Source organism: Mustela nigripes, chromosome 10 (assembly GCF_022355385.1).
Source record: "Mustela nigripes isolate SB6536 chromosome 10, MUSNIG.SB6536, whole genome shotgun sequence".
NCBI lineage: Eukaryota > Metazoa > Chordata > Mammalia > Carnivora > Mustelidae > Mustela > Mustela nigripes.
In genome coordinates, this window is record NC_081566.1 from 7,859,186 (window position 1) to 7,883,892 (window position 24,707).

The 24,707-nt window shown below is 44.3% G+C and overlaps 1 protein-coding gene across 1 annotated transcript in view; it reads right to left on the reverse strand.

Annotated features, from left to right (window-relative positions):
- PLD5 (phospholipase D family member 5) overlaps positions 1-19,573 on the reverse strand; it is a 394,942-nt gene extending 375,369 nt beyond the window's left edge. Inside the window, exon 1 of the mRNA XM_059412505.1 lies at positions 19,306-19,573. Within this exon, the coding sequence (XP_059268488.1) occupies positions 19,306-19,494 (189 nt within the window). The 5' untranslated portion in view covers positions 19,495-19,573. The remainder of the gene's footprint in view (positions 1-19,305) is intronic.
- Positions 19,574-24,707: the final 5,134 nt, after the last annotated feature.

Below are 24,707 nucleotides of genomic sequence, written 5' to 3' on the forward strand. Positions count from 1 at the left end.
ACGTTTTGTATGTCATCTGTGTTATATATACATCCACATTAGAAAGTCAGCAGAAGGAGAAAATATGTTTCTGTATCATATTTATCAGGAAAAACCCACAGAGAAGTGAACCCACGTACCTCCATGCTGTTCAAGGGTCAACCATGTTCTAAACCCAATACAAAAATCAAGTAAAGTGATGTGTCCAAATGGACGGAAGTTACCCCAACAGGAAAGGCAACTGCAGGAAGTCATGGCGGGCAAGGACTTGTCTCTTCTGAGCGCCTCCCAGGATGCTTCTCGTGCTGATGCTCTCCAGTATTCACGCTGGTCCTCACCAGACTTACTGCAACTACCCCACAGGGCTTTGGGGCGCCTGCACTTCCCTCTGCCTCCTGTACACTCAGAGCATACGTGGGCTCCCCATTCATCTTTGATTTTGTTCAAGAAAGAAGAGTGACCGTAATACATGCTTTTCACAGGCCCCTTAGAGCAAAGCCCTGCTCGTCTTTCTTCCACATATTTGGTGTTTCCTACAGTGAGAAAAGCTACGAGCATCCTACAGCCCAGTTCAGTTTTGTGGTTTGCAGGGATGTCATTAGCAATAAGCACCCAGTATGCCCACGTTTGTGGTCTAATGAGAAAGTCATAAGGACTGGGAACCTGGTGCTTGCTACTGGGTGGCTTGCTGGTGGCGGCAGGGGGTACAGACGGACTCGGGGTGGAGGGACGAAGCAGCGCGAAGTCCGAGATGGAAGACTCCTGAGACACATGTGCATTCATCCCACTTGATTTGTGTGCACTCTGGAACATTCCATCCCCAAGCGCTCCAATGCCTGTCCTTCTCTTTCTACCCATCTCCTCTTGGTTCTGCTTGGGGATGTTTTCTTGGGATAAGCGAGCTGGGCTCAAAAATTTCCAACTGAGTTTTCCAAGGGGATTTGAAATCTCAGAGGCCACTCTTGGCTCTGAAAAGAGAAAAGCATGACAACGGAAGGCTTCCCTTTTCCACACATGGGCCAGGTGTTCTTAACATGAATAAGGAGGCTGGAAATAACGCCCAATGGGAAACCAGAGGACAGGAAAGGAGTTATTCACGCCCAGAACCGGATTCTCCAAAAACAGACCACCAGCACTGGAAAAAAAGGGAAGTATGAGAGTAGCTGTAGACACACACATTCGCCCATGTCTGGGTAAGACAGACAGTCCCGGTACCACTCAGCACGCCCTGTCATCCTTGGTCAACGTCTTTCCATCACCGGAGTGAGAGTTAATGAGCTGGAGTTATCATTAAGAGCATGTCAAGAGTTTGACAAATGAAGATGTTCCCCTTTATCAAAATACATGCACCGAACTTTCACTGGATAAATGAAACTACTATTTCTCTTATTGGACCTCTGGGCATGGAAACAAAACATCTTCTTTTTAACTACACATATGAAAAACACCTTGAGACTACATTAGGAAGAGGCAAGAAAATTAAAAAATAAAACCAGACAAGCCTGGAGCCCTCAGTACCAACAAAGAGTAAGAAGTGCTCAGGACATCTGAGGATGAGGGCATGTGCGAGAGAGACAGGAGAAGCCTGAAAGAGCTCCCAGCACCCAAAGTGGGAATAACTGAAGGAACAATAACAAATGATAGAGAATGCCAACGGTGTAAAATAAATAGCCAAGAGATCTGCTGAGACAAATAAGTGATTGAACAGTAAATCTGGGGGGAGAAGGGTTACATGTTCCTAATTGAAAAAGGCCACACAGGGTACAGCTGGTTGAGTGACTGCCTTCAGCTCAGGTCGTGATCCTGGAGTTCCAGGATCCAGTTCCACATCCACTCCCTGCTCAGCGGGGAGTCTGCTTGTCCCACGGACCTTCCCCCTCTCATGCTCACTCTCTCTCTCTCCCAAATAAATAAATAAAATCTTTAAAGGAAAAAAACCTGCAACACGATAAATGTGGCTACTCCCCAGTCCAGGAGTTGTTGAGTGTGGGGATTTCAGACTTAATGCCCAACTTACAAATTAACGTGTGGAAAAGGAAAGACAATAACTTTACAGTAAACAAAGCTGGCAAACTCTCCTTGAGCCAAGTGATCAAGATTAACAGCAAGTCATGTGGAGAAGAACTTCACCTCTGTGATACTCTTTCCCCCAACCCGTAATCAGTCTCATCCTGAAAAATGTCAGACACACCCACAGTAAGGGACAGTCCACAGAAGTCCTGACAGGTACTCTTTACATCCGTCAAGATCATGGGTTCTGATCCACGGTCCTGACATAGGAGCTTCCTGAACTCACCTCCTCTACGACACACCAACCTCCAGCTACACACGGAATAATTCCCTCTGATGGAAATCCAGACACGAGCTCAGCAACCACCACACATTGGGCAAAAGAGAAAAAACTTACATTGAAATGGGGGGAAAGGCAGAGACGCACCCCCGCCATAAAACCCCCCAGGGGCACAGCACTGAACAATGAGGAGGGAATGCAGGACTCTCAGCTTCTTCCTAAGGAGCAAGGCTTGGAGCCAACATCTAACACCCCAACTTCCAATCATTGCCCCTGAGGGACAGGCCCCCAAAACACCTAGCTCTGAAAGCCAATGAGGCTTGCACCCCTGAGGCCACAACTCTATGGCAAACAAAGAAATAGTTCTTAACAGGCCCATGAGGACCTACCATGGTTCACTCCCCCCAATACCCCTGAGTCTCAGAGCACAGGCAGCAGACAGAAATACCTATTTCCCAGTCCTTCCCAAAAGAGACCCATCTGCGTATCTTAAAAGTACAGCCTGAGGGTCAGGCATCTCTTCTGTCTAATCTAGGGTCTTACTAGAATCCTCTCTGCACACCTGGGAGGTGGGTACCACCTTTGTGGTAAAATAAAATAACTGTAGACAAATGGAAATGGAAACCCAGCATAACAAAGCTTATGGGATGCAGCAAAAGCAGTTCTAGGAGGGAAGTTCACAGAGATAAACACCTACATTAGGAAACGAGAAAGAGTTCATATAAACAATCTAACTTTACACCTCTAGGAACCAGAAAAAGAAGCATAAACTAAACCCAGAGTTAGTGTAAGGAAGGGAATAACAAAGATCAGGGCAGAAATAAATGAAAGAAACGAAGAGGATCTAAACGATCAAGAAAACATAAGAGCTGTTTTTTTTCAAGAGAAACAAAATATGTAAACCTTTAGCCACACTTTAGATAGATAAGAAAAAGAGGGAGAGACTCTAATAAATAAAATTAGAAATGAAAGAGGAGACGTTACAGCTGATACCGTGTAAATACAAAGGATCATAGGAGGCCACTATGAACAATTATACACATTTCGCCCAATATTCAGAACTACGGGTTCCTACGAAATCTTTCATAAATCTGAATGGAATAAAGAAGCAATTGTCACTAATTTATATGAAAAAAAAAATGTTTAGTATTCCCAGACCCAAAAATCAACGTTAGACTTTTCCGATACCGTCTTGCTAATGGATGCACAAAATACATCAAGATAAATCAGATGCTCACAGATGCTCACAGACACCCTTCAAAGCAGCGGCAGCTTAATGGGAGAGGTCGAGTGCAGTTCCTGGGGAAGGAGCTAGGTGGCGCCACTTTCACCGCTAGGAGTGCGCACCGTTTCTTTTCTTTTTCTTTTTTTTTAATTTTTTATTTCTTTTCAGCATAACAGTATTCATTGTTTTTGCTCTGCACCCAGTGCTCCATGCAATCCGTGCCCTCTCTAATATCCACCACCTGGTTCCCCCAACCTCCCACCCCCCGCCCCTTCAAAACCCTCAGATTGTTTTTCAGAGTCCATAGTCTCTCATGGTTCACCTCCCCTTTCAATTTCCCTCAACTCCCTTCTCCTCTCCCTCTCCCCTTGTCCTCCATGCTATTTGTTATGCTCCGTTTCTACAAGGGCTCAATGCATTGGAAGAGGAGGTGAACCATGAGAGACTATGGACTCTGAAAAACAATCTGAGGATTTTGAAGGGGCGGGGAGTGGGAGGTTGGGGGAACCATGTGGTGGGTATTGGAGAGGGCACGGATTACATGGAGCACTGGGTGTGGTGCCAAAAACAATGAATACTGTTATGCTGAAAAGAAACTAAAAAAAAAAATGCTGAAGGAATTTCTCTTTGTCTTTTTTCAGAAGAGCAAAACTCCTGTTTGAATTCCTTCCAGTTGGTGAAAAAATTACTACTGTAGGACATTTGTCAAAGTGAAGTGGAGTAACAAGAACTTATCAACAGCATGTGATACCTGTACCAACAAAATGGACAATCATCTAGAAATGGATAAATTCCTAGAAACATACAACCTACCGAGGCTGTTGTGAAAAAATTGAAAAGCTGAACAAATTGGTTACTAGTAAGGAGGTTCAATCAGTAATGAAAAACCTCCTGACAAATAAGAGTCCAGGACCTGATGGCTTCACTGGTGAATTCTACCAAACATTTAAAGAAGAATCAGTATCGATCCTTCCCAAACTCTTCCAAAAAACAGAAGAGGAGAAGACATTTCAAAACTCAATATATGAGGTCAGCATTACCCTAACACTAAAATCAGACAGGGACACTGCAAGAAAAGAAAATTACATACCAATACCTCAGATCAACACAGATGCAAAAATCCTCAACAAATCATTAGCAAACTGAATTCAGCAATACCTTAATAGGACCAATCATCGTGATCAAATGGGATTTATTCCAGGGATGCAAGGATGAATCAACATCCACAAGCAATATGATACACCACATTAACAAAATGAAAGACAAAAAGTCATATGATCAGGGCACCTGAGTGGCTCACATAGTTAAGCATCTGCCTTTGGCTTAGGTCATGATCTCTGGGTCCAGGGATCAAGCACCACGTTGGGCTCCCTGCTTTGTGGGAAGTCTGCTTCCTCCTCTCACTCTTCCCCTCCCACTCTGGCCCGTGTTCTCTCTCTCTCTCTCTAATGAATAAATAAAATCTTTTTTTAAAAATCATATAATCATCTCAATATATACATAAAAGTCACCTGGCAAAATTCAACATCCATTTCATGATAAAAAACTCTGAACACACTGGGCATAGGAAGAATGATTCTCAACACTATAAAAGCTATAAATGGCAAGAGGACAGCTAACATCATACTCAATGTGAAAGCTGAAAGTTCTCCCTCTTAGGTCAGGAAGAAACAAGATAAAGATGCCCACTCTCACCACTTTTATTCAACACAGTACTGGAAGTCCTAATAAGAGTAGTTAGGGAAGAAAAATAAATAAAAGGCATTCAAATCAAAAACAAAGAAATAAAACAGTCTCTCTTTGCAGATAACACGATATTATACAGAGAAAATCCCAAAGAACCCACCAAAAAACTGCTAGGTCTAATCAGCAAATATAGTAAATTAGAAGGATACAAAGTCAATGTGCAAAAATCAGTTCCATTTCTATACACTAAAATCAAGCTATCAGAGAAATTAAGAAAAAAAAATCCCATTTGCAATTGCATGAAAAAGAACAAAATGCTCAGGAGAAAACTTAGCCAAGGAAATGAAACATTTTGTATACTGAACACTACAAGACATTGATGAAAGAAACTGCAGAAGACACAAATAAACGGAAGACATTCCAGGCTCATGGATTGGAAGAACAATATTGTTACAATGCCCATATTACAAAATCAATCAATAGATTTGATACAATTACTATTAAAATTCCAATGATATTTTTCACAGAAATAGAAAATATAATCCTAAAATGTGTATGAAACTAGGGGACCCTGAGTAGCCAAAGCAATCTTAAGAAAGAAGAAAAAAAGTTGGAGGCATCACGCTTCCCGATTTCAAGCTAAATCACAAAGACTCAGTAATCAAAACAATACACTATTGTCATAAAAACAGACACAGAGACTGGTAGAACAAAAGAGAGACCCTAAGAATTAAACCCATACAAAAATGGACAACTGATTTGCAACAAAGGAGTGAAGAATATACGGTGAGGAAAGGACAGTCCTTACAATAAACAGTGTTGGGAGAACTGGAGAGCCATGGGCAAAAGATTTAGACGGAATCCCTATCTCACACCATACCACCAAAATCAAAAGGTTTGAATTTAAGAGCTGAAACCAAGCTCTTAGAAGAATACATAGAAGATAATCCTTTGACATCCGTCTTGGCGATGACTTCTTGGATTTGACACCAAAAGCAAATGCACAGAAACAGTAATAAACAAGGAGACAACATCAAAATAAAAAGCTTCTGCACAGCAAAGGAAGCCATCAAGAATGAAAAGGCAACCTACCATATGGGAGAAAATATTTGCAAATCACATATCTGATAAGAGGTTAATACTCTAAATATATAAAGAACACATACAACTCAACAGCAAAAAAGAAAAAAAAAATCCAACTAAATGGCCAACAGATATGTGAAAAGTTGTCCAACATCACAAATCATCAGGGAAATGTAAATCAAAACCACAACTGTGATATCACCTCACACCGTTGAGAATGGATATCGTCAAAAAGAAAGAGATAACATGTGTTAGCAAGGATGTAGATGAAACAAAACTTCTGCGCACCAGTGGTAGGGATGTAAATCAGTGTAGCACCATGTAAAACAGTACAGAGTTTCCTCAAAAAATTAAAAATAGAACTATCATATGACCCAGCAATCTCACTTCAGAGTATATGCCCAAAGGAAATAAAAACAGGATATCAAAGAGATCTCTGCCTTCCCATGCTCACTACACGATTGTTCGCAAGAGCCAAGATGTCGGAATCACCTAAGTTTCTATCAATGCATGAATAAACAAGATGTGATGAGAAAAAAGGAAATCGTGCCATTTGTAAACACATGGATAGACCTAGAAGGCTTTATACTAAGTGAAAAAGCCAGACAGAGAATGAAAAATACTTTATATGTGAAATCTAAAAAAAAGAAAAAAAAGAGAAAGAGTCTAACTCATGGTAACAGGGAGCAAAACAGTGGTCTCCTGCCAGGGTTGCGGGTCAGGGGCAAACAGGAAGAGGTTGGTAAAAGGGTACAAACTTTCATCAATAAGAATAAGGTCGGAGCATCTTAGGTATGACATGGTGACTACAACTGATAAAATTGTTACATAATTAAAACTTGCCAAGACAGTAGAACTTAAATGTTCTCATACACAGAGAGAAAGATAAATATGTGAGGCACTGGATGTTTTCATTAACTTAATGGTGGAAATCCTTTCACAATGTATGTATATCAAATTAGCATAATGTTCACTTTAAGTATCTTACAATTTAATAGTCGATTATACCTCCGTAAAGCTTAAAAAAAAAAAACAAAACTGTTCAAGGTGATGAAAAATGAGGAAAGCCTGAGATGCTGTCATAGACCAGAGGCTGACTAAGGACACATGACAACTAAATGCAATGGATTATCTTGGGTTGTGTCCTGGAACACAAAAATTCTATCAAAAATTCTACTGAAGTCTAGAGTTTGTAATTTAAGATTGAGGGAAACCTGAAACTGGGCGAGACATGCATCATAGGAAATTCCTTTACTATATCTTTGTAACTCTTCCATAAATCCAGAGTTATTCCAAAATGAAAGTTTATTTAAAAAAAAAAAAGATGTATTAGTAATTATATAGGAGGGGCTTCGAGCAATGTGTGTACGTGTCATGGATTAAAGCAGGAAGCCTACAGAAAATGAGAAAAAGTTTGGAAACCATACAAGTCAGGAAGTTAGAGCAGAGATTCTTAACTATCAAGAGTGGTGGGTGTTTTGGGGCATTCTGGCAGTTTTGACACATTCCCTGCTGCTGAGTGTCCTACAGTCACTGCTCAAGACAGAGCAGGCAAAGGCTAAATAATGAACCAGAGGATTTCAGCGAGGCAACGGGTCAGACCAAAGTACTTGGAGAAAATTCAAAAGTTAATGTTCTCCTCTTGACTCATTAAAACTAAGTTCCACAGAAATGAAAACCAAAACAAAATTCATCGTAAACAACAGCATTACACATTGAAAGAGGTCAATAAAGTGAATGGGAAACCACCATTCTCCAGTCTTAAAAGAAGTCAATGGAGCTTCAACCTGTGGATGGGGTAGAGGGAGACTCGTCTATTGGCTTCTCCGTCTTACCTCAAGTCAGTTTTCATTGACTTCTCATTGCATTTCGAGTCTGTTCTACTTATCTGGCCAGTAGCATATGCCACCGCATTCCTTCAATACTTGTGCAGATCCTGCCTCCCTAAGCACATATTCATTCATTCATTCATTCATTCACTCTTTAAATAGTTAAGTCAATAAATACTAGATGTCCATCAAGCACTGTGTTGGGTCTTAAGGGTGTGTTGTCATGAATAAGACGCTCATATTGTCCTCAAACTTTCCACTGAAGGCAAAAAATAGACAATCAGTAATTTAAAAAAAAATAGCATGTTCAGTGCTATAAAACAGACACCTACCTACTCACAATGCCTGCATCCATGAGGGGCACCTAATGAGGACTTGGGTTTAGAGGTGACTTTTTTAGTTCCTTTTCTTTTTTTTTTTAAAGATTGATTGATTGATTGATTGATTTGGGAGAGAAACAGGGAGGGGCAGAGGGAGAGAATCTTCAAGCAGACTCTAAGCTGAGTGCGGAGCCCCACACAGGGCTCGATCCCACAACCCATGAGATCATGGTCCGAGCCAAAACCAAGAGTTGGACACTGGGGGCACCTGGGTGGCTCAATCAGTTGAGCGTCCAAGTCTTGATTTCAGCTCAGGTTATGATCTCAGGGTCGCGAGATGGAGCCCCACGTCAGGCTCTGCCCTCAGGGTGGAATCTGCTTCTCCCTTCCCTTCTGTTCCCCCTCCACAGCTCTCTGTCTCTATCTTCTCCCTCTCTCTCAAATAAATAAATAAAATCTTAAAAAAAAAAAAAAGAGTCAGACACTTAACCGACTGAGCCACCTAGGAGCCCCTAAATTGAGCTCTGGAGGGCTAAACCGTAAATAATCTGAGGTCAAAGGTCCAATCATGTGCGTTTGAACCTTCCCAAGCTTGGGGCTCAGTTCCTTGCGGACAGCAGAACTGCAATGTCTGTAATTATGCCCATAAGAATATGGATAATATGGATCAAGATAATAACAAGAAATTGGGCCAAGATACAATGATGAACAGGGCGGAATTCCAACTCTCAAGGAGTCTTGGGAAATTTCCGTGCTCATCCCTGTCCCCACCGTGCCAATCTCAGTTACGGGGACATCCCTGGCACTCAGCAAAGGTTTGCTGAATGGATAAGGCTGCCCGGACTCCGCACATTCAACCAAGCACCAAGTCCCCGTCAACTCCTATTTCACAACATTTCTGGCATCTTCCCCTCCTCAATTTTTCTGCTTCTACCACATTCTTTCGTTACTTCCCACCCCTACCGCTAGGAGAGACTAACGCTGGTTTCCCCAATTGCAGGCTCTGGTTCCTCGACAGGGCAGGTTTCCTGAAATGTGGGCTTGCTGCATTCAAACATCTTCCCTTTGCTTGCAGAATGAAGCCCAACCTCTTCAGGACCCAGGAAGCCAGTCCCAGGGAGGTGATAAGTACGAGTCAGCCGCGTGAACACCACAGTGACAGAGGGCATCACGGCCCAAGGTCCATGGACTAGAGAGAATAGAACAGGAGAAGCAAGTCTGAGAAGGAACAGCCAGAAATAAGCAGTAAGCAAGGGGAAGGGCACTGTATACGTTTTACTTTTTAAAAAAATAAACAATCATGGAAATAATGATATACATGAGGTGTATAAATCTTCAGGGTATAGTGTTTGGTTTTTTTTTTTAAGATTTTATTTTTTGATTTGACAGAGAGAGAACACAAGCGGGGGAGAGGTAGGCAGAGGAAGAAGCAGGCTCCCCACTGAGCAAGGAGATAGATGCGTGGCTTGATCCCAGGACCCTAGGACCATGATCTAAGCCAAAGGCAACTGCCTAACAAACTGAGCCACCCAGGCATCCTCAGTGTATAGTTCAGTAACTGTTACTTTGTAACCATACCCTAAAAAAAGAGACAGAACACTACTAGCCCCTACCCCACCCCCGCCAAGAGCCTCCCTAGTTCCCATCTTACCTACAAAGGTAATCACTATACTCATCACTTAGCTTTGCCGGTTTTTTCACATAAACAGGAACAGTCTCTGACTTCCTTCACTTATTTCTCTGTCTGGAAGAGTCATCTACGTTATCCCACATACAGGTATACAGTCCTAGTAGAAGTTCTGAGAGTTACAGTTGTTCCTCATTTTACTCAACACTTGTTATTATCTGTCATTTTAATTTCAGCCATTCTTGTGGCTATATAGTAAAGTATCATTTCAACTGTTTACTTCCTTGAAGACGGATGCCGTCAAGCACCTTATACATTTGATGGCTTGGCTATGTTCCTGTGAAGTTCTTGTTTAAATGTCTTGCTCACTTATTGATTTGTAGATGCTTTTTATATATTCTGGATACAAACTCCTTGTCAGAGTGTGTGTTGGAAATATATCCTGTTTTGTGATTTGCCTTTTAATTCTCTTAATGGAATCTTTTACTGTCAAAATTATTTAATTTTAGGGGCGCCTGGGTGGCTCAGTGGGTTAAAGCCTCTGCCTTCGGCTCAGGTCATGATCCCAGAGTCCTGGGATCGAGCCCCACATCGGGCTCTCTGCTCGGCAGAGAGCCTGCTTCCTCCCCTCTCTCTGCCTGCCTCTCTGCCTACTTGTGATCTCTGTCTGTCAAATAAATAAATAAACAAAATCTTTAAAAAAAAAAAATTATTTAATTTTACTCTGGTCCAGTTTATTAATAAACACTATACTGGAACTATTAAAATTGCTTAAGAATGTTTTTCTCTAGTCCAAGTTGGTGAAGATTTTTTTTTATTATATTATTTTCTAGAAGCCTCCTTGTTTCCATTTCTACATTAGATTTATAACCTACATTAAACTGATTTTTGTGTATGGCATTAAAGAGAAGTCAAGATCCATTTTTCATTCTGATGTACAACTGACCAAGAACCATTTTTTAAAAGACCATCTTTTCCCACTACGCTGCTGTGCCTACCACTTTTGCCAAATTTCAAGTACCTGTCAATAACAAAGTATATACACAGGTCTCTTTCTGCATTCTCTATTCTGTCAACTGATCTACTTGTTTATCTCTGCACCAGTACCACATTGCTTCGATTAATTTAGTTTATAATAAGTCTTAATATATAGAAACATTCTTCTAACTTCATCCTTCTTCATCAAGATTATGCAGGCTATTCTTGGTCATTGGTATTTTCACATAATTTTTAGAATCATTTTCAACAGATTTACACACACAAACTTGTTGGGATTTAACTGAATTGTATCTGTGCTCTGATACAGTCTGTGGAGAATTAAAAAGAGATCTTCCTGTTTCCTTAAGTAGCTGTTATTTGTATGCTAATGTAAATGGTAAAGATCTTTAGTTTTGCGTTGGAATAACTTTTTTCTAATTTGATTTTGCATATTGACCTTGTATGGAGTGGCTGTGATAAATCCAGGGACATTATTAATTCATTAGGTGTATCAGTGGTGTATTTGGGTTTCAAACGTCCATATTCAAGTCAACTGCTAAGAATGACAATTTTATTTCCTCCTTTTCAATCCTTATATATTCCTTTTTCTTGCTTTCTTGCATTGGCTAAGACCTCCTGTACAATGCTGAGTATAAGTCATGATAAGTGGATATCTCCATTCTACTTACAATCTGTGCAAATAATTTTTCAACATCTCACCATTAACTGTTGAGTTTTTGTTTTTTTAAAAAATGCCTGTGTCAGAACAATAAAATTTCTTTTTATGTCCACTTTGTTGAGAATTTTGTCATGCTTAGGTATAGAATTTTATCAAGTGCTTTTTCTTCAACTGTTGGAACAATCACTTGGGTATACTCTATCATTCTTTTAATGTGATCAATTCCATCAATTGATTTTCAAATTTTATAGCAACTTTGCATTACTGAAATAAACGAGTTTGTTATAATACCTCATCATTTTATGTGACATTACATATTTTTAACAGTATTTTATCCTTGTCTAAACAAGTCCTTCAAAGGCAATGTTCTCGTGCTACTTTGCATTTTCCAGCGTTATTCCTAACACTGTGATCAGATGATAACTGTATTTATAAAGCCGTCAACATCTTGAGGGAGGGACCCTGCTCTAGTCTTTGTATATCCTCCACCACTTGGAACACAGTACATGTTGTATTAATGCTTGTTACATGAAAGTCCTTGGAATCTCCTAACAAAGTTAAGTGTCTTCCACATAAAAGGTGCCTGCAAGGTATGCCTCAGTGGCACAGCTGATTAAGCATCAGACTCTTGGTTTCTGCTCAGGTCATGATCTCAGGGTCCTGAAACACAGCCCCAACTGCGCACAAGTATGCTTAAGATTTTCTTTCCTGGGGTGCCTGGGTGGCTCAGTGGGTTAAAGCCTCTGCCTTCAGCTCTGGTCATGATCCCAGGGTCCTGGGATCGAGCCCCGCATTGGGCTCTCTGCTCAGCAGGAGCCTGCTTCCTCCTCCCTCTCTGCCTGCCTCTCTGTCTACTTGTGATCTCTGTCTGTCAAATAAATAAATAAGATCTTTAAAAAAAAAAAAAGATTTTCTTCTTCCTCTGCCCCTGCCCTCCTCCTGCACACATGCTCTCTCTCTCTCAAATAAATAAATAAAATCTTTAAAAAGGAAAAAAGAAAAAAAAAAAAAAACAAAAAACAAGTCACCTGCAGCAAGAATCTGTTGCCGTCCCAGTCTCCCAAGCTAACTCCTTCTGGTGTTGCTGGATCAGACCTATGAACTTAAGGGCAGGAGCCCAATCCTATGTAAGTCAGAAAAGAGTATAGTCACAAGGCTCCCTGTCTGCTTTAGGGAATAAAGAACCATATTTATCAGCCAATGGCCATGACATCCGGTCCCACAGTACCAGGTCAGGCAGTTCGACTTGGGCCCACTTTATGTGTTAGACAGCAGTGAGATTTTATGAGGTGATTAATTCTACCTAGGAAAGGTGCTGTGTTCCCCCCCCCCCCCCCATAAGCTCTGCTTAAAGGCTTGATCTGTGATTTTAGAAATTGGGCTCATGTTTTTCTGTTTGTGAGAAAAATTTAAAAAAAATTTTTTTGTTTTTTTTTTTTTTTAAAAAAAGTCTATCTCTGAACAGTCACATTTTGGCATTTCAACTGTTCCTGAACATTCATTGTTGTATTCTAAGCTCTTGCAATACAATCTGTGTGGGTGTGAATCTTAAGACAATTTAGTAACTTCACGGTCTGCAGTATATGCACCCGGAGCACCATTCCTGGGTGGATATCTTAGCAACGAGCCTACCTTTGCCTGATCATGCCCCGTTATCAGTCAATTCATATAAAAACATCGCAAAAGCTCCCTCACATTTCTTGATCTTTGGAGCTAAAATAGAAGAACTGAAATCTGTTACACAGATTAAAACCCAAGAGAGGCACAGAAGTCTGCCAAGAGAGGTAAAAACTTCTAGAGAAACTGGCCAGAAATTGGTATATGGCTATTATACGGAAGAAGGGAGGAAACAGAAACCTTAAATCCAATCCTCTCCAGCTTCTCCAATCAAACATATCACATATGATAGGTCATAGCCGATGACGACCTCAAAATAAGTCAGTAAGACACCCCACAGAGTTCAAAGAATCAAAGGTTCTTCAATATAAACTGAAATGTCAACCGGCAGTGAGCGAAGTCCATTAGTGGAATTAATACTTGCTACCTGGATAATGGACACAACATGAGGTCCATTAGAACACACTCCAGAGACATCTAAATTTCTATTCCTTGACGATGACAGAATCCCGCCTCAGGCTAGGCTTTGTCTGTTCCATCTAAAATCACAGGAAATCATCCTGGTAAATGTTCTTAAACATGCGCCAGACTAAAATTACCCTGTAACACAGAGATTGAACAATAATACGTGAAGTTAGGAAAGACTCTTTTCCGTTTGCTCAATTGATTTTTAATGGACTACCTTAAAGATTCATTCGGTGCTTTACTGATCTGCTCTGTGGGGCATAAATGAGACGTTCACAAAGTCGTTCTGTGAGACACAAACGGCATTACGCAATACAAGCCTACACCACAGTGAGCAGGTCTGCTCCAATCCATTATTATTTGCTCATCATGTGAATAATTTATTCCAGGAGGCAAGTGTGCCCTGGGTGTTTATTTACTACTCAGCGGTAACACACAATGCATTTAAGCAGGTGCACAGTCACGCTTAGAGAAGACAAGTTTTTTTAAGGGACGCACTCACCTAAACCAAGCAAGACATTAAGGTTCTCTACAAGTATGAACATTAAGGACTCTATCTTCCACTCTTTACAAATTCTCTCCTCTGCTTTCTTGTCCCGTCTTAAAGGCCTTGCTGAGCCATTATGCAGATGAATGACATCCTGCTCCACTCAAGTCCACCAGCACAGAGCTGGGTTGGAAAACAGGGGTTGGGGATGAGGCAGGAGCCCATCTCGGCTAGCAGAGCCTGCAGAGTAGGAACAAGAAGCGACAGGTTCTGAATGGCCGGGGAGGGCACAACTGGGGTCCCAGAGAACAGACTGGAAGCCAGGCAGACGCAGCATGACATGTCTGGGATGGTGAGCGGCCCTTGCCGGCCAAAGGGCCCCCATACTCTGGGTCCAGGCCTACATCGCAGCCAGGCTGATCTCAAACGCGACCTCCCGAAGCTCTCTGGGGGGAGTGTAAGGGCTCAGCCAGAGCGCTAGCTAATACCTAAGAAGCAACCGCATCTCCAGGTACCGCGAGTAGAACACGTAACAAAGCCACACACGGTGCTAAGTGCTTTATGTGCTGTGGTCACGCTGAGAAGCTGGTCATGTCCTCTTTCCCCTTCTTCTGGGTCTCTGTCAGGTCCCCCTTCAGCACCTCCTCAGAAGCAAGCCTTGACCTCGAAACTGTCTTTGGTCAATAAACAGAAAGTCTGTTTCCACCCTTCTGGGTGGAAACACTGAGAGACTTGACATGATTTACCATCTTCCCTTTGGCTGCCTTGACAACACGCATCGGGATGGAGCTTCCGGCAGGCCGGGCAACTCCCAGAAGGAAACTCCCCCGCTGCTGTGGACTGCGTAGTTGTGTTCATACAAACGTCATACGTTGGAACCTCATCCCCCCCCTGCAGGCGGTGATTAGGTCATGAAGCTGGAATCCTCATCAAGAGGAGAATAGCTTATTACAGAATCTCCAAAGAGCTCCCTCCCCCTTCCTACCCTGAGGGGGAGAGCAAAAAGAGAGCCATCTGGGAAACAGGACGCACCCCTTGCTAGCCTCTGCCTGGGCCGGAGCCTTGATCTTGGACTTCGTCTGAGATCTCCGGAACCGTGAGAAAGCCCCGTTGGGTATTTACAAGACCCTCAATCTCTGGCATTTGGTTACAGCAGTCTGAACGGACTGAGAACCTGCACCCTGCGCAAAGGAGATGTGGGAGGGGAAATGCTATTTTGCAGTGTGGCGCCCCCAACGTCGTCAAGGGCTGTGCGTCTCTGCGACGGACTGATGGACAGTCTCTCTGGATCATCCCAGCAAGCCTGCGTCTCCTTTAAGGAGGAATATGAAGGTGCCTCCTGGTGACTCTGAGTCCTGTGCCTGAGATCACAGAACTAATAAGAGATGGTGGTCTGCCTCACCAGAGCCCCACGCTTAACCACACTTAGACAAGAGCTAGCTGAGTAAGCACAAGCGAAAATAAGGCTTTCCCTAGCTCCGTAAGTGCCATCAGGAAACTTCTACACACACGACTGGCATAAAACCAAGCAACTGAGCAGAGTAGCCTCAGCAACTCTCTTACTTTGTACCAAAAAAACAAAAAACAAAAAACAAAAAAATGCAAACAGGGCATAATGTCACCATGAACCGCGAGACCAGCATAACTGATGCTACGGTCTCCTGTGGGATGACAGTTAAATCGTATTACGTGGTTCCTCTTAAAGTGACCCAGCCCCAGGGAGGGCTGACAGAACAGGGGTGGGTCAGGGGGTTGAAGGAAGGGCCCCCTGCTCCTCTTGCTTTGCTAGACCATAATGCTTCACTTTTACGTTACACGGCAAGTAACAGAGGATCTTACAGAATATAAGACGTCTGTTGTTTCCCGAACCTTCTAAACTGAGACTTCGTGCCACTGTTTATCGTCCACAGCCACGGGCACAGTGAGGCAGAATAAGGAGGAAAGGTTTCTAAGAACCAAGAGCACTATTTGTAGCTAATGAGAAGACAGTCTACCCGTGGCCAGAAATTTTACTTTTTCCTGAAATTTCCAAGTGGAGTTTAAAGTGCCAAATTCACGGTACCAAACCTTTGTAGCTTCTCATCATGACGTAAGGACACGAGAATTCCCTCAGGTGCATTTATTTCTTAATGGGCATTCATCTTCAGTACCGACCAACAAGTGACAGGAAACAGATTCAAAGATGGGCTCTGACCTATCCTTGACCAATTCATGTCAGTTTCACATGTATGGCCCGGGGATCAGTTCTGTAGCCTTTAAAACCAGAGAAGGAGAGATAAATTATTGTCACTTTTAGCTAAGTGGGTGGAAGTATATTCCTTCGCCGTCACTTTACATCGTGTTATTGACTCTCAGACTGAGCAATGCCTCTGAAGTCTGGACGGAGTCCACACGCCGCCACATTTCATTCCAGGGAATTCCGTCACTGCGATGACTGAGAATGTGTGTCATCTGAAGCCGTAACTTACTTATGCCCTTAATTCTAGATTGGTTTTTTAAAAACCGGCAAAAGAACGTAGGCCATTTGCATGCATATGATCTCCATCATAATTACTCATTTTTTTAACCTAATAAAAAATGGTGGCCCTCCATCTGATTAGACAGATCAAAGGGATTTTTTTCAACTACCCTATATCACCTTTGAATTTTATATAACACTCATCACTCATTCTAATCTCTGTGGTGTTACATAGGTTCAGCACGCCGTGTATAATAAAGTCCATATTACGTTTTCAGCTTTGCATGGCAAAAATATACTAGGTTCCCTATGTTACAGGTTTTTAAATTTCAACTATCTAACTAGAAATTCACATCAAACTACCTGAAATGTGGGGTACCCCAACATCTGATATCTATTATAAATACCCCAAGCTTGACTTTAGATAAAATTTTTATTTTTATGCTCATTTAATTTTTTCATTGTACTTTCAGAAATACTAGTTTTCCTTTAAAACGTAGATGCTCCAAAGGAACAAGAGATTGTCTCAAAAAATTTCACTGGAAGCAAAATGCCCCCTTTCTAACTGAAAGCAGATACAGAGAAAACCATCAGAAGCAGAGTACCTGTCTCATGAAATGTATTTGAGAGAGCAAACAAAATTGCTGTGTTGATTTAAATAAAAAATGAGGTGGCTTTCTTTCTTTTTCTTTCTTTTTTTTTTTTTTTTTTTTAATGCAATGCTCTCTTTTTCTTTTCTTTCTTTCTTTTTTTTTTTAATGCAATGCTCTCATTCTCTGAATGAATAAGAAAGCATGGGACCTCGGGTGCCTCTAAACAAGCAGACTTTCCTTTTCTTGGTCTGTAAGCCTCAGGAGAGGCTCAGCATCCAACACTCACCCAGAACCGTGAGGCGGCCATGGCCCACCCCAGCAGGCCTTGAAACTCAGTGGAAACATGAAAGTGAGGGCGCACTGAAGTCAAAGCTGTGCTCTGTCTGGGACTCAGGGAGACCTAGAAAAGGGTGCACTACTGGTTTCCACTTGGAGAAGAAAGGCCACAGAGCAGGTAAAAGCACAAGGTGCAAATGAACACATATTCAGGGAAAGGGAGATTATTCTCCCACTGCTCTAAGACCGGACCAGTTTCCCTGGTACTGACATCAGACACAGCTTCTACAGCCAAACTCCAAGAAGGTGCTCTTGAAACTACTAACCACCAGATCCCTATGCTAATTCCGGAACTTGCATTTTTAAGTGGATTCTGCTGCCTTTCAAACAACTTGTTCTCCTAGAATCAGCTACTTCCATGGCCCTAAGGATCTGAGACATCCTTCGGATACCCGGAAATGGTTCTCTACACCCAAACAGCCTGTTCCCCAACTGGAAGCTTTAAACTCCAGCTTTCAAGGGACTTAATCAGGCCCTCAGAGAAAAGGCACAGACCTTTCTTTCAGGCTGTGGGAGAAACACCCCTTTGCATTGCACGCTGCTTCTTGGGAAGCTTGATGTTGCTGCAAACAAAACCCAGGAGAGGAGAAGCGCTTGGGGGGGACGCGGTGCAGACGTGAGTGAGGTCGGTGGGGCGGCAGAAGATGTGTGAGTTTACGAAGTTCTCCTTCTTATCTTTCTGTCACAATTGGAGATGTGACCCAAATACAAGGAAACCTCCACATTCCATTAACGGGCTCGATTCGGATTATGCAGCTCCGCGGGAAGAAACAGCATCCTCTCCCTGCCTAGCGGGGCTGCCCTCCGAGAGAATTCTCTTAGTTTCATTTTAACATCTGGTTTAAGAAGAGGCTGACGGGTCAGGGTGGAAACTGGGGATCCACTAAACGTCTCTTTAGAGGGACTTTCCCCTTCCAGAACGGCGAGCCCCAGGGGCTCAGCTCCGGCGCCCGGGACGCCGCCCGCGAGGCGCGCGCTCAGCGGAGCGGAGGTCCCGGCTCGCCGGCTCGCACCCGGCCGGGCGGCGGTTCCCGCGGAGCAGGGCGGGCCGCTCGCCTCTCTCCTCCTCGCAGCGCGCACAGCTCTCCCTAGTTGGGCTCAAGCAAGGATGGCCAGCGGCTCACCCCGGAGCACGGGCTGCAGAAAACTCTCCCGGCTCGTGCGCGGACCCAGGCGGAGTCGCCCGCGGCGGCTCCCGCGCGGACTCGCGGTGGGTAGTTTCTGGACGAAGTAACACAGCCCCAAAGACCGTCTGGCCCCTCTGAGCGCACCACCGTGCGACGCCACGTTCCTCGGAGCCCCGCTGGGGCAGTTCCCCTTCTCGCTCACCCCGCAGAGGCGCGCCGAGAACGCGGTGCCCACGAACCCTGAAAAAAGCCCGTGGGGGAGGTCGAGATGCGCGGGGGGCGGGGGGAGGCAGGCAGTGCCAGGAAAGGTACCTCCCCTCCCCTCTCCTCTCCTCCCCGCAGCCCGGTCCTTCCCGGCAAGAAAGTGCAAAACAGAGGCCCCAGGGCGGAAGGAGGACGCGGCCGCCCCGTCCCCGCGTCGCGCCACCTGGGGGTCCCCCGCGCCCGGCCCCGCCGCCCCACGCGCGCTCCGGCCACCTCCGGGGCAGGTGCCGGGCCGAGGCCCCGGGGAGCGCGCCGCTCTTACGTGCTCCAGCTTGTCTTTCCTCCGGAGCCAGACGCTGGCGCTGTAGTCCTGCTGCTTGACGCTGCTGTAGAAGTTCGCGCCCACTCGGGTCAGGCTCGGCGAGGGCTCCTTGGGGCGGCTTTTGAGCCTCATCTGCTCGAAGCCCTCGTGGGGGGAGGCCGAGAGCCACTCGTGCTGCCGGATCTCCATCCTGACATGACCAGGCGGCGGCCGGCGCGCAGCGGGCTGGAGGGCGCGCGGGAGGCCGGGCCGGGGCTGGAGGAGGAGCGAGCGGGCGCGGGGGGCGCGGGGAGCCGAGCGCGCAGCCGGGCGGGAGGAGCGCGGAGGGAGGGGGGGGGGGAGGTGGGAGAAAGGGGCGGGGGCGAGAGGGACGCAGGGAGGGAGGGAGGGGAGCGGGGTCCGGGGAGGCCGGAGCCCCGGGTGCACGCCGCGGTGGCCGCGAAGCCCCCGCCGGCTGCGGTCGGAGCGGGGCGCCCCGCACGCCGGCTCCTTGCGGCAGCGGCTGGGACTGGGCCGGCCCGGGGCGGCGGCGGCGGCGGCGGCGGCGCGGGTGGGGTGCGGGTGGGAGGGGCCGCGGCCCGCAGCCAGCCCGAGCCCGCAGGTTGGTGCAGTGAGGAGCCGCGCCGCCCGCCGCGGGCCCGAGGGCTGCGAGTCCGCCGGCGCCCCTCCCGCCGCGGCGCGCCGGCCCCTCCTCGCGGGGCTGCACCTCTCCGGCTCGCGCCGGTACTGGAGAGCGAGCAGCCGCCGGAGGGGGAGCGCGGTCTCCGCGCCTTCTCCCTGCCGCTGGCCCCGCGCGGGGCTGGATCCCCGGGGAGACTCTCGACACCACCTCTGCCCTTCCCCCACCCGCCCCCTGCGGGCCCGGATCAGCGGACCCCGCCTTGCCCCGGCCTCGCGGGCCTCTTGTTCTGAAAGTTCTGTAACTTCCTATCTCGGGAGCCCATTTGTCCCACCGCGGGGACGCAGAGCACAGGGCGCCTGGCAGCCCCACCGAAAATGGCCACAAGGGCAAGTGTTTTCTGGAGCCGTGCGCGCCACTTTCATCGGAGGGTGTAGCGCTGCCAGTCCTTCCGGGTGCAGGGCCTGGGCGGGCTGGTTTGCTGGACCCGCTGCTCCCCGGCCCCAGGTGCACTTGGAACCAGGCGGCCCGCGGCGACCCTGCCCCGGACCCCTGGCCCCTCTGCAAACGTCCGGCCTCGACCGTGCGTTCGCGAGGTGCGTGCGGCCCGGCGCCCTGCAGTGGTCTCGCTACGCTGTCCCTCGCCCCCAGGACCGGGTTTTACTACGCGGAGGGTTTTTGCTGCTTTCCCTCCCAGGCCAGTCTTACAGTCAGGCGTGATGATTTTTCTGGAAATAGAGTGGCATGTTAATAGTTAAATCTTACGTCTTTTTCTCTTTTGCTGCCTTTGCATTCAGCATCTTAGAACGTTTTTTGGTTTTACCGAAAAGCTCAGTAACAATTCGTGCCAAAGATTTCTCCGGTCCATTTAAAAGCCTGAGAAGTGTATAGAAGGGGCAGAAGTATCTGGGAGATTTTAAAGAGGGGCCCAGAAGGTATAAACCGACCTCTCCTCAGCTCTCAGCTGACCTGTTCCCCAAACGTCCAGCTTGGTTGATAGTTTCAAAGAAAGTCTGGGTTGGAATGTGATGGTTTTGTGAGGGCAAGGATTGTCTCATACCTATCCAGATTCTCTATTTTTTTTTTCAGAGTTTCTATTTAAATAAATGGTATTGTAATAATGGAAGTTGAAATAAAATCCTATAACAGTCAATTTGGTGACAAAGTAACAAAGTAACACAAAGTTTCTGCTTATTCTAGACTAGTCATTTTAGGGGCTGAATCATACTGGGTAATCTGTACCCCCAACAGATGGGTTTTCTCTAAATCCCACATTTACTCTGCAAGATGAAAGTTATTAAGCCCATCTTCCAGGTGAGGGAACTAAGACTCAAACAGAAGTAACATATCAAAGCAAAAAATTGGAACCGGATTAAAAGGCTTCCAACATTGCCTTCCATTGTCTTACTTCTCATTTTTTTTTTGCCAGGACAGTTTAAACTTCACGACTTTTGCTTCTTTTTAAAGTATAAACACACAATTGACATGACTACCAACACTTACATATTTTTTATAATATTGGTGTTAGAAAAACCTGAGTGCCCTTCTGCCAAAGGATATGTCTGATTTTCGCTCTATCAGAGCGTCCTGAAGGTCATGTAATATATGCAAACCTTGACAAATGACAGATACCCAATTCAGAGTAATAATGAAGTTCCCCCGTAGCAGAATTTAAACAAATGGTTTCCATGTTGTCAGGTTTTCATGCGAATAGATTTTTTTAAGTAGACCTTTATAGGAGAAACACTATAGGAGCTGAAACCATTCTTTAAAGGCGTGTACTGGTAGCATGTATGTTATAGGAAAACTACTAAATTGAGCCTTATAATCAATCCATTGATGATATCTGTTAGGATTTAAAATATCAGGCAAAACATAAATGTTTACGGCTTCGTACTTAACCTACTTAGTATGTAGTACCAGACATTACAACAGACTTACTACATTCAAATAAACCTGAGTGAAATGATATTCGCAATTTTATTTCGGTCTTAGAAACTTGTTCAGATTCATTGTTTATGACAGTAATATGGGGCTTGCTCATGGACCTTCAAAAGAATATTTTATATGAAACTGAGCTCAAGTCAAACTGTGGTAGGGAACACAAATAATATTTCTGAATGTGGTCAACTACAATATGTGAATCTTGCCCCCCAAATATTATCAAAATGGGTAAATATCATTGAATTTACAAAGTAACATTCACTGGCACTTTTCCCTGTCTGTGTTCACGGCCCTCACGTGGTCTGAATGCAACACAGGTGCTAGGTATTACCCATCCTCCTACTCGTGGCTTCTTGGAACTGGGGCCATCCTTCACTGGGCTAACACTTCAACATGTGTGTGTTTGTTTTTAAGATCACTGGACTTAATATTCAAAGACCTAGGTTTTAGTACCAGCTCCTTTAATCTCTAAATTGTGACTTTCTGGGTTTTCATTTGATATCAATAGACTTCAGATTCACCTAATAAATGGAGAATAATCACTGCTTCTTCAAATGATTGCTACAGGGATGAGCTGGTCTAATCCATGCGAAAACATTGTATGAACTATACAGCGCTATGTTATTGTTTTTAGAACATTCAGGCACAGGAATGTTCTTTACATTCTTCTAGTGATAAGTTATCATGTTCACTGGCAGTGGGTGTATCGCTTAATCTTGATTGCTTATAATTAATCATAGAAACTGCACTCAGCCATGAAATTGCATCTCATTAATGTTTATATTTATTCTAGAAATACTTTCCCTAACTTGCTACTTTTACACAATACTTTCAAGCTATATAAAAATTTCAGGTAAGGGCACCTGGTAGCTCAGACGGTTAAGCATCTGCCTTCGGCTTAGGTCAGGATCCCGGGGTCCTGGGTTGGAGTCCCACACGCTGGGCTCCCTGCTCAGCAGGGAGACACCTTCTCCTTCTGTCTGCTGCTCTCCCAGCTTGTGCATTCTCTATCAAATAAACAAATAAAATCTTTAAAATCGGGTATAACATATATGAGCCATCAACATCATCTCTTGATCTCAAACTGAAACTCAAAGGATGCCATTGACCAAGAATTGTTAACATTGTCTGAATAAGTCATTTTGCAGGGGTGTAAAGCCGAAGGCCAGAGTAGGCTGAAGGCATCCAGAAGTCACAAGGAGAATTTTTTTTAAGCCTTTCATAACAATAATAATACCTTACATTACCATGATATTTACCTTGATAGCATGTTTTCATAGCCTTTAGCACATTTAGTTCATGCAAAAATTATCTGAAAGCAGTCTTGGTATTTGCTAACAGCTGCGTTTTTTGAAAGGAAGAGACTGAAGCCGATGGAGATTGGGCTCAAGACCCGCCCAAATCCATGTGTCTAACAAGCCATAGAATCTGGTCTAGAAACCACTGACCCTAAATAAAGGATTTTTCTTTCACCACATCATATCACATCAAAAAAAAAAAAAAAAAAAATCGCAAACGGATGCTTCTCAGTACTTGTGTTTTTTCATGTGTTTACTTCCACTAAGTAGTACCAAGCTTTTACTAAGTAGTTCCAGGCTTTCTTTACTGAAGAAGAAAGCATTTCAATAATTAGATCTTCCTTAGCGGTGTGCTTGGGGTTCTCCCTGATGACCCTCACACTATGTAAGACCACACGGACCCCAAAACTACTCTGTTCTTGGCTGTCGAGCAGTAGATCCAGCAGCTTAAGGCGGTGTTACTTTTTTGTAACACTTTGTTTTTTACAGATGTTTGAGGTTCACTGCAAAATTGAGAAGAAAACACAAGAGACCTCCTGTGTAGCCCCCGTCCCACACTCACACAGCTTCCCTCCTTATCAGCATCACACATCCGAGAGGTACACTTGTTGCAATTGACGACCCTACACGGACAAGTCAAAATCACGCGAAGTCCATAGTTCACGTTAGGGCTCACTCTTGGCGGTGTTCAGTCTGCGGGTTTGGACAGATGTAACATGATATGTGTTGATATGTCACATCACATATGTGTATGTAGCATACACATATGTGTGGTGACATGTACCATCTTTCTGGCCTCATACGGAGTATTTTCACTGCTCGGGACATCCCCGTCCTCGTCCTATTCGTTCCCCTTGCTCCCCGCCAGCCTCCATATCCTCAGTCACGACTGCTTTTCCCCCTGTCTCCGTAGTTTTGCCTTTTCCAGAATATCATATAATGGGAATCATACAGTATGTTGGCTTGTGGGGTTGTATTCTTTTACTTAGCAATAGACACTTGAGATTCCTTCCCGTCTTCTCCTGGCTAGATACCTCATTTCTTTTTAGCACCCCATAATATTTCATTGTCCCGGTGGACCACAGTTTATTTCTTCGCCTACAGACGGGTAGGTTGGCTGCTTCCAAGTTTGGGCAATTATGAATAACGTTGTTATAAACATCCATGTGCAGATTTTTGTGTGGACATAAGTTTTCAACTCCTTTGGGTGAATACCAAAGAGCACTAGACAGCATTACTTTTTATAAATAATATGTTAATTATAAGATTATTTCCACAGAAAATTTGAATAAAGCCAATCCCTTAGAACCAAGTTAAAGTGACTGTAGATTTAAAATGTTTTTTGAAAGGATGTACAAACATGAATATACTATATTACTCCCTGACCAGGGTCTTTTAAGCCACAGTATTTTCTTTAGCCATGTAGTTATTATTGTTTTGTCATAAAATGACAATGAGAATTTTTAAATGTTATCTCAAGTTATTAACGGAGTACATGTATCTACCCACAAACTTAGTTTCGACTAAATTCTTTTTTTTGT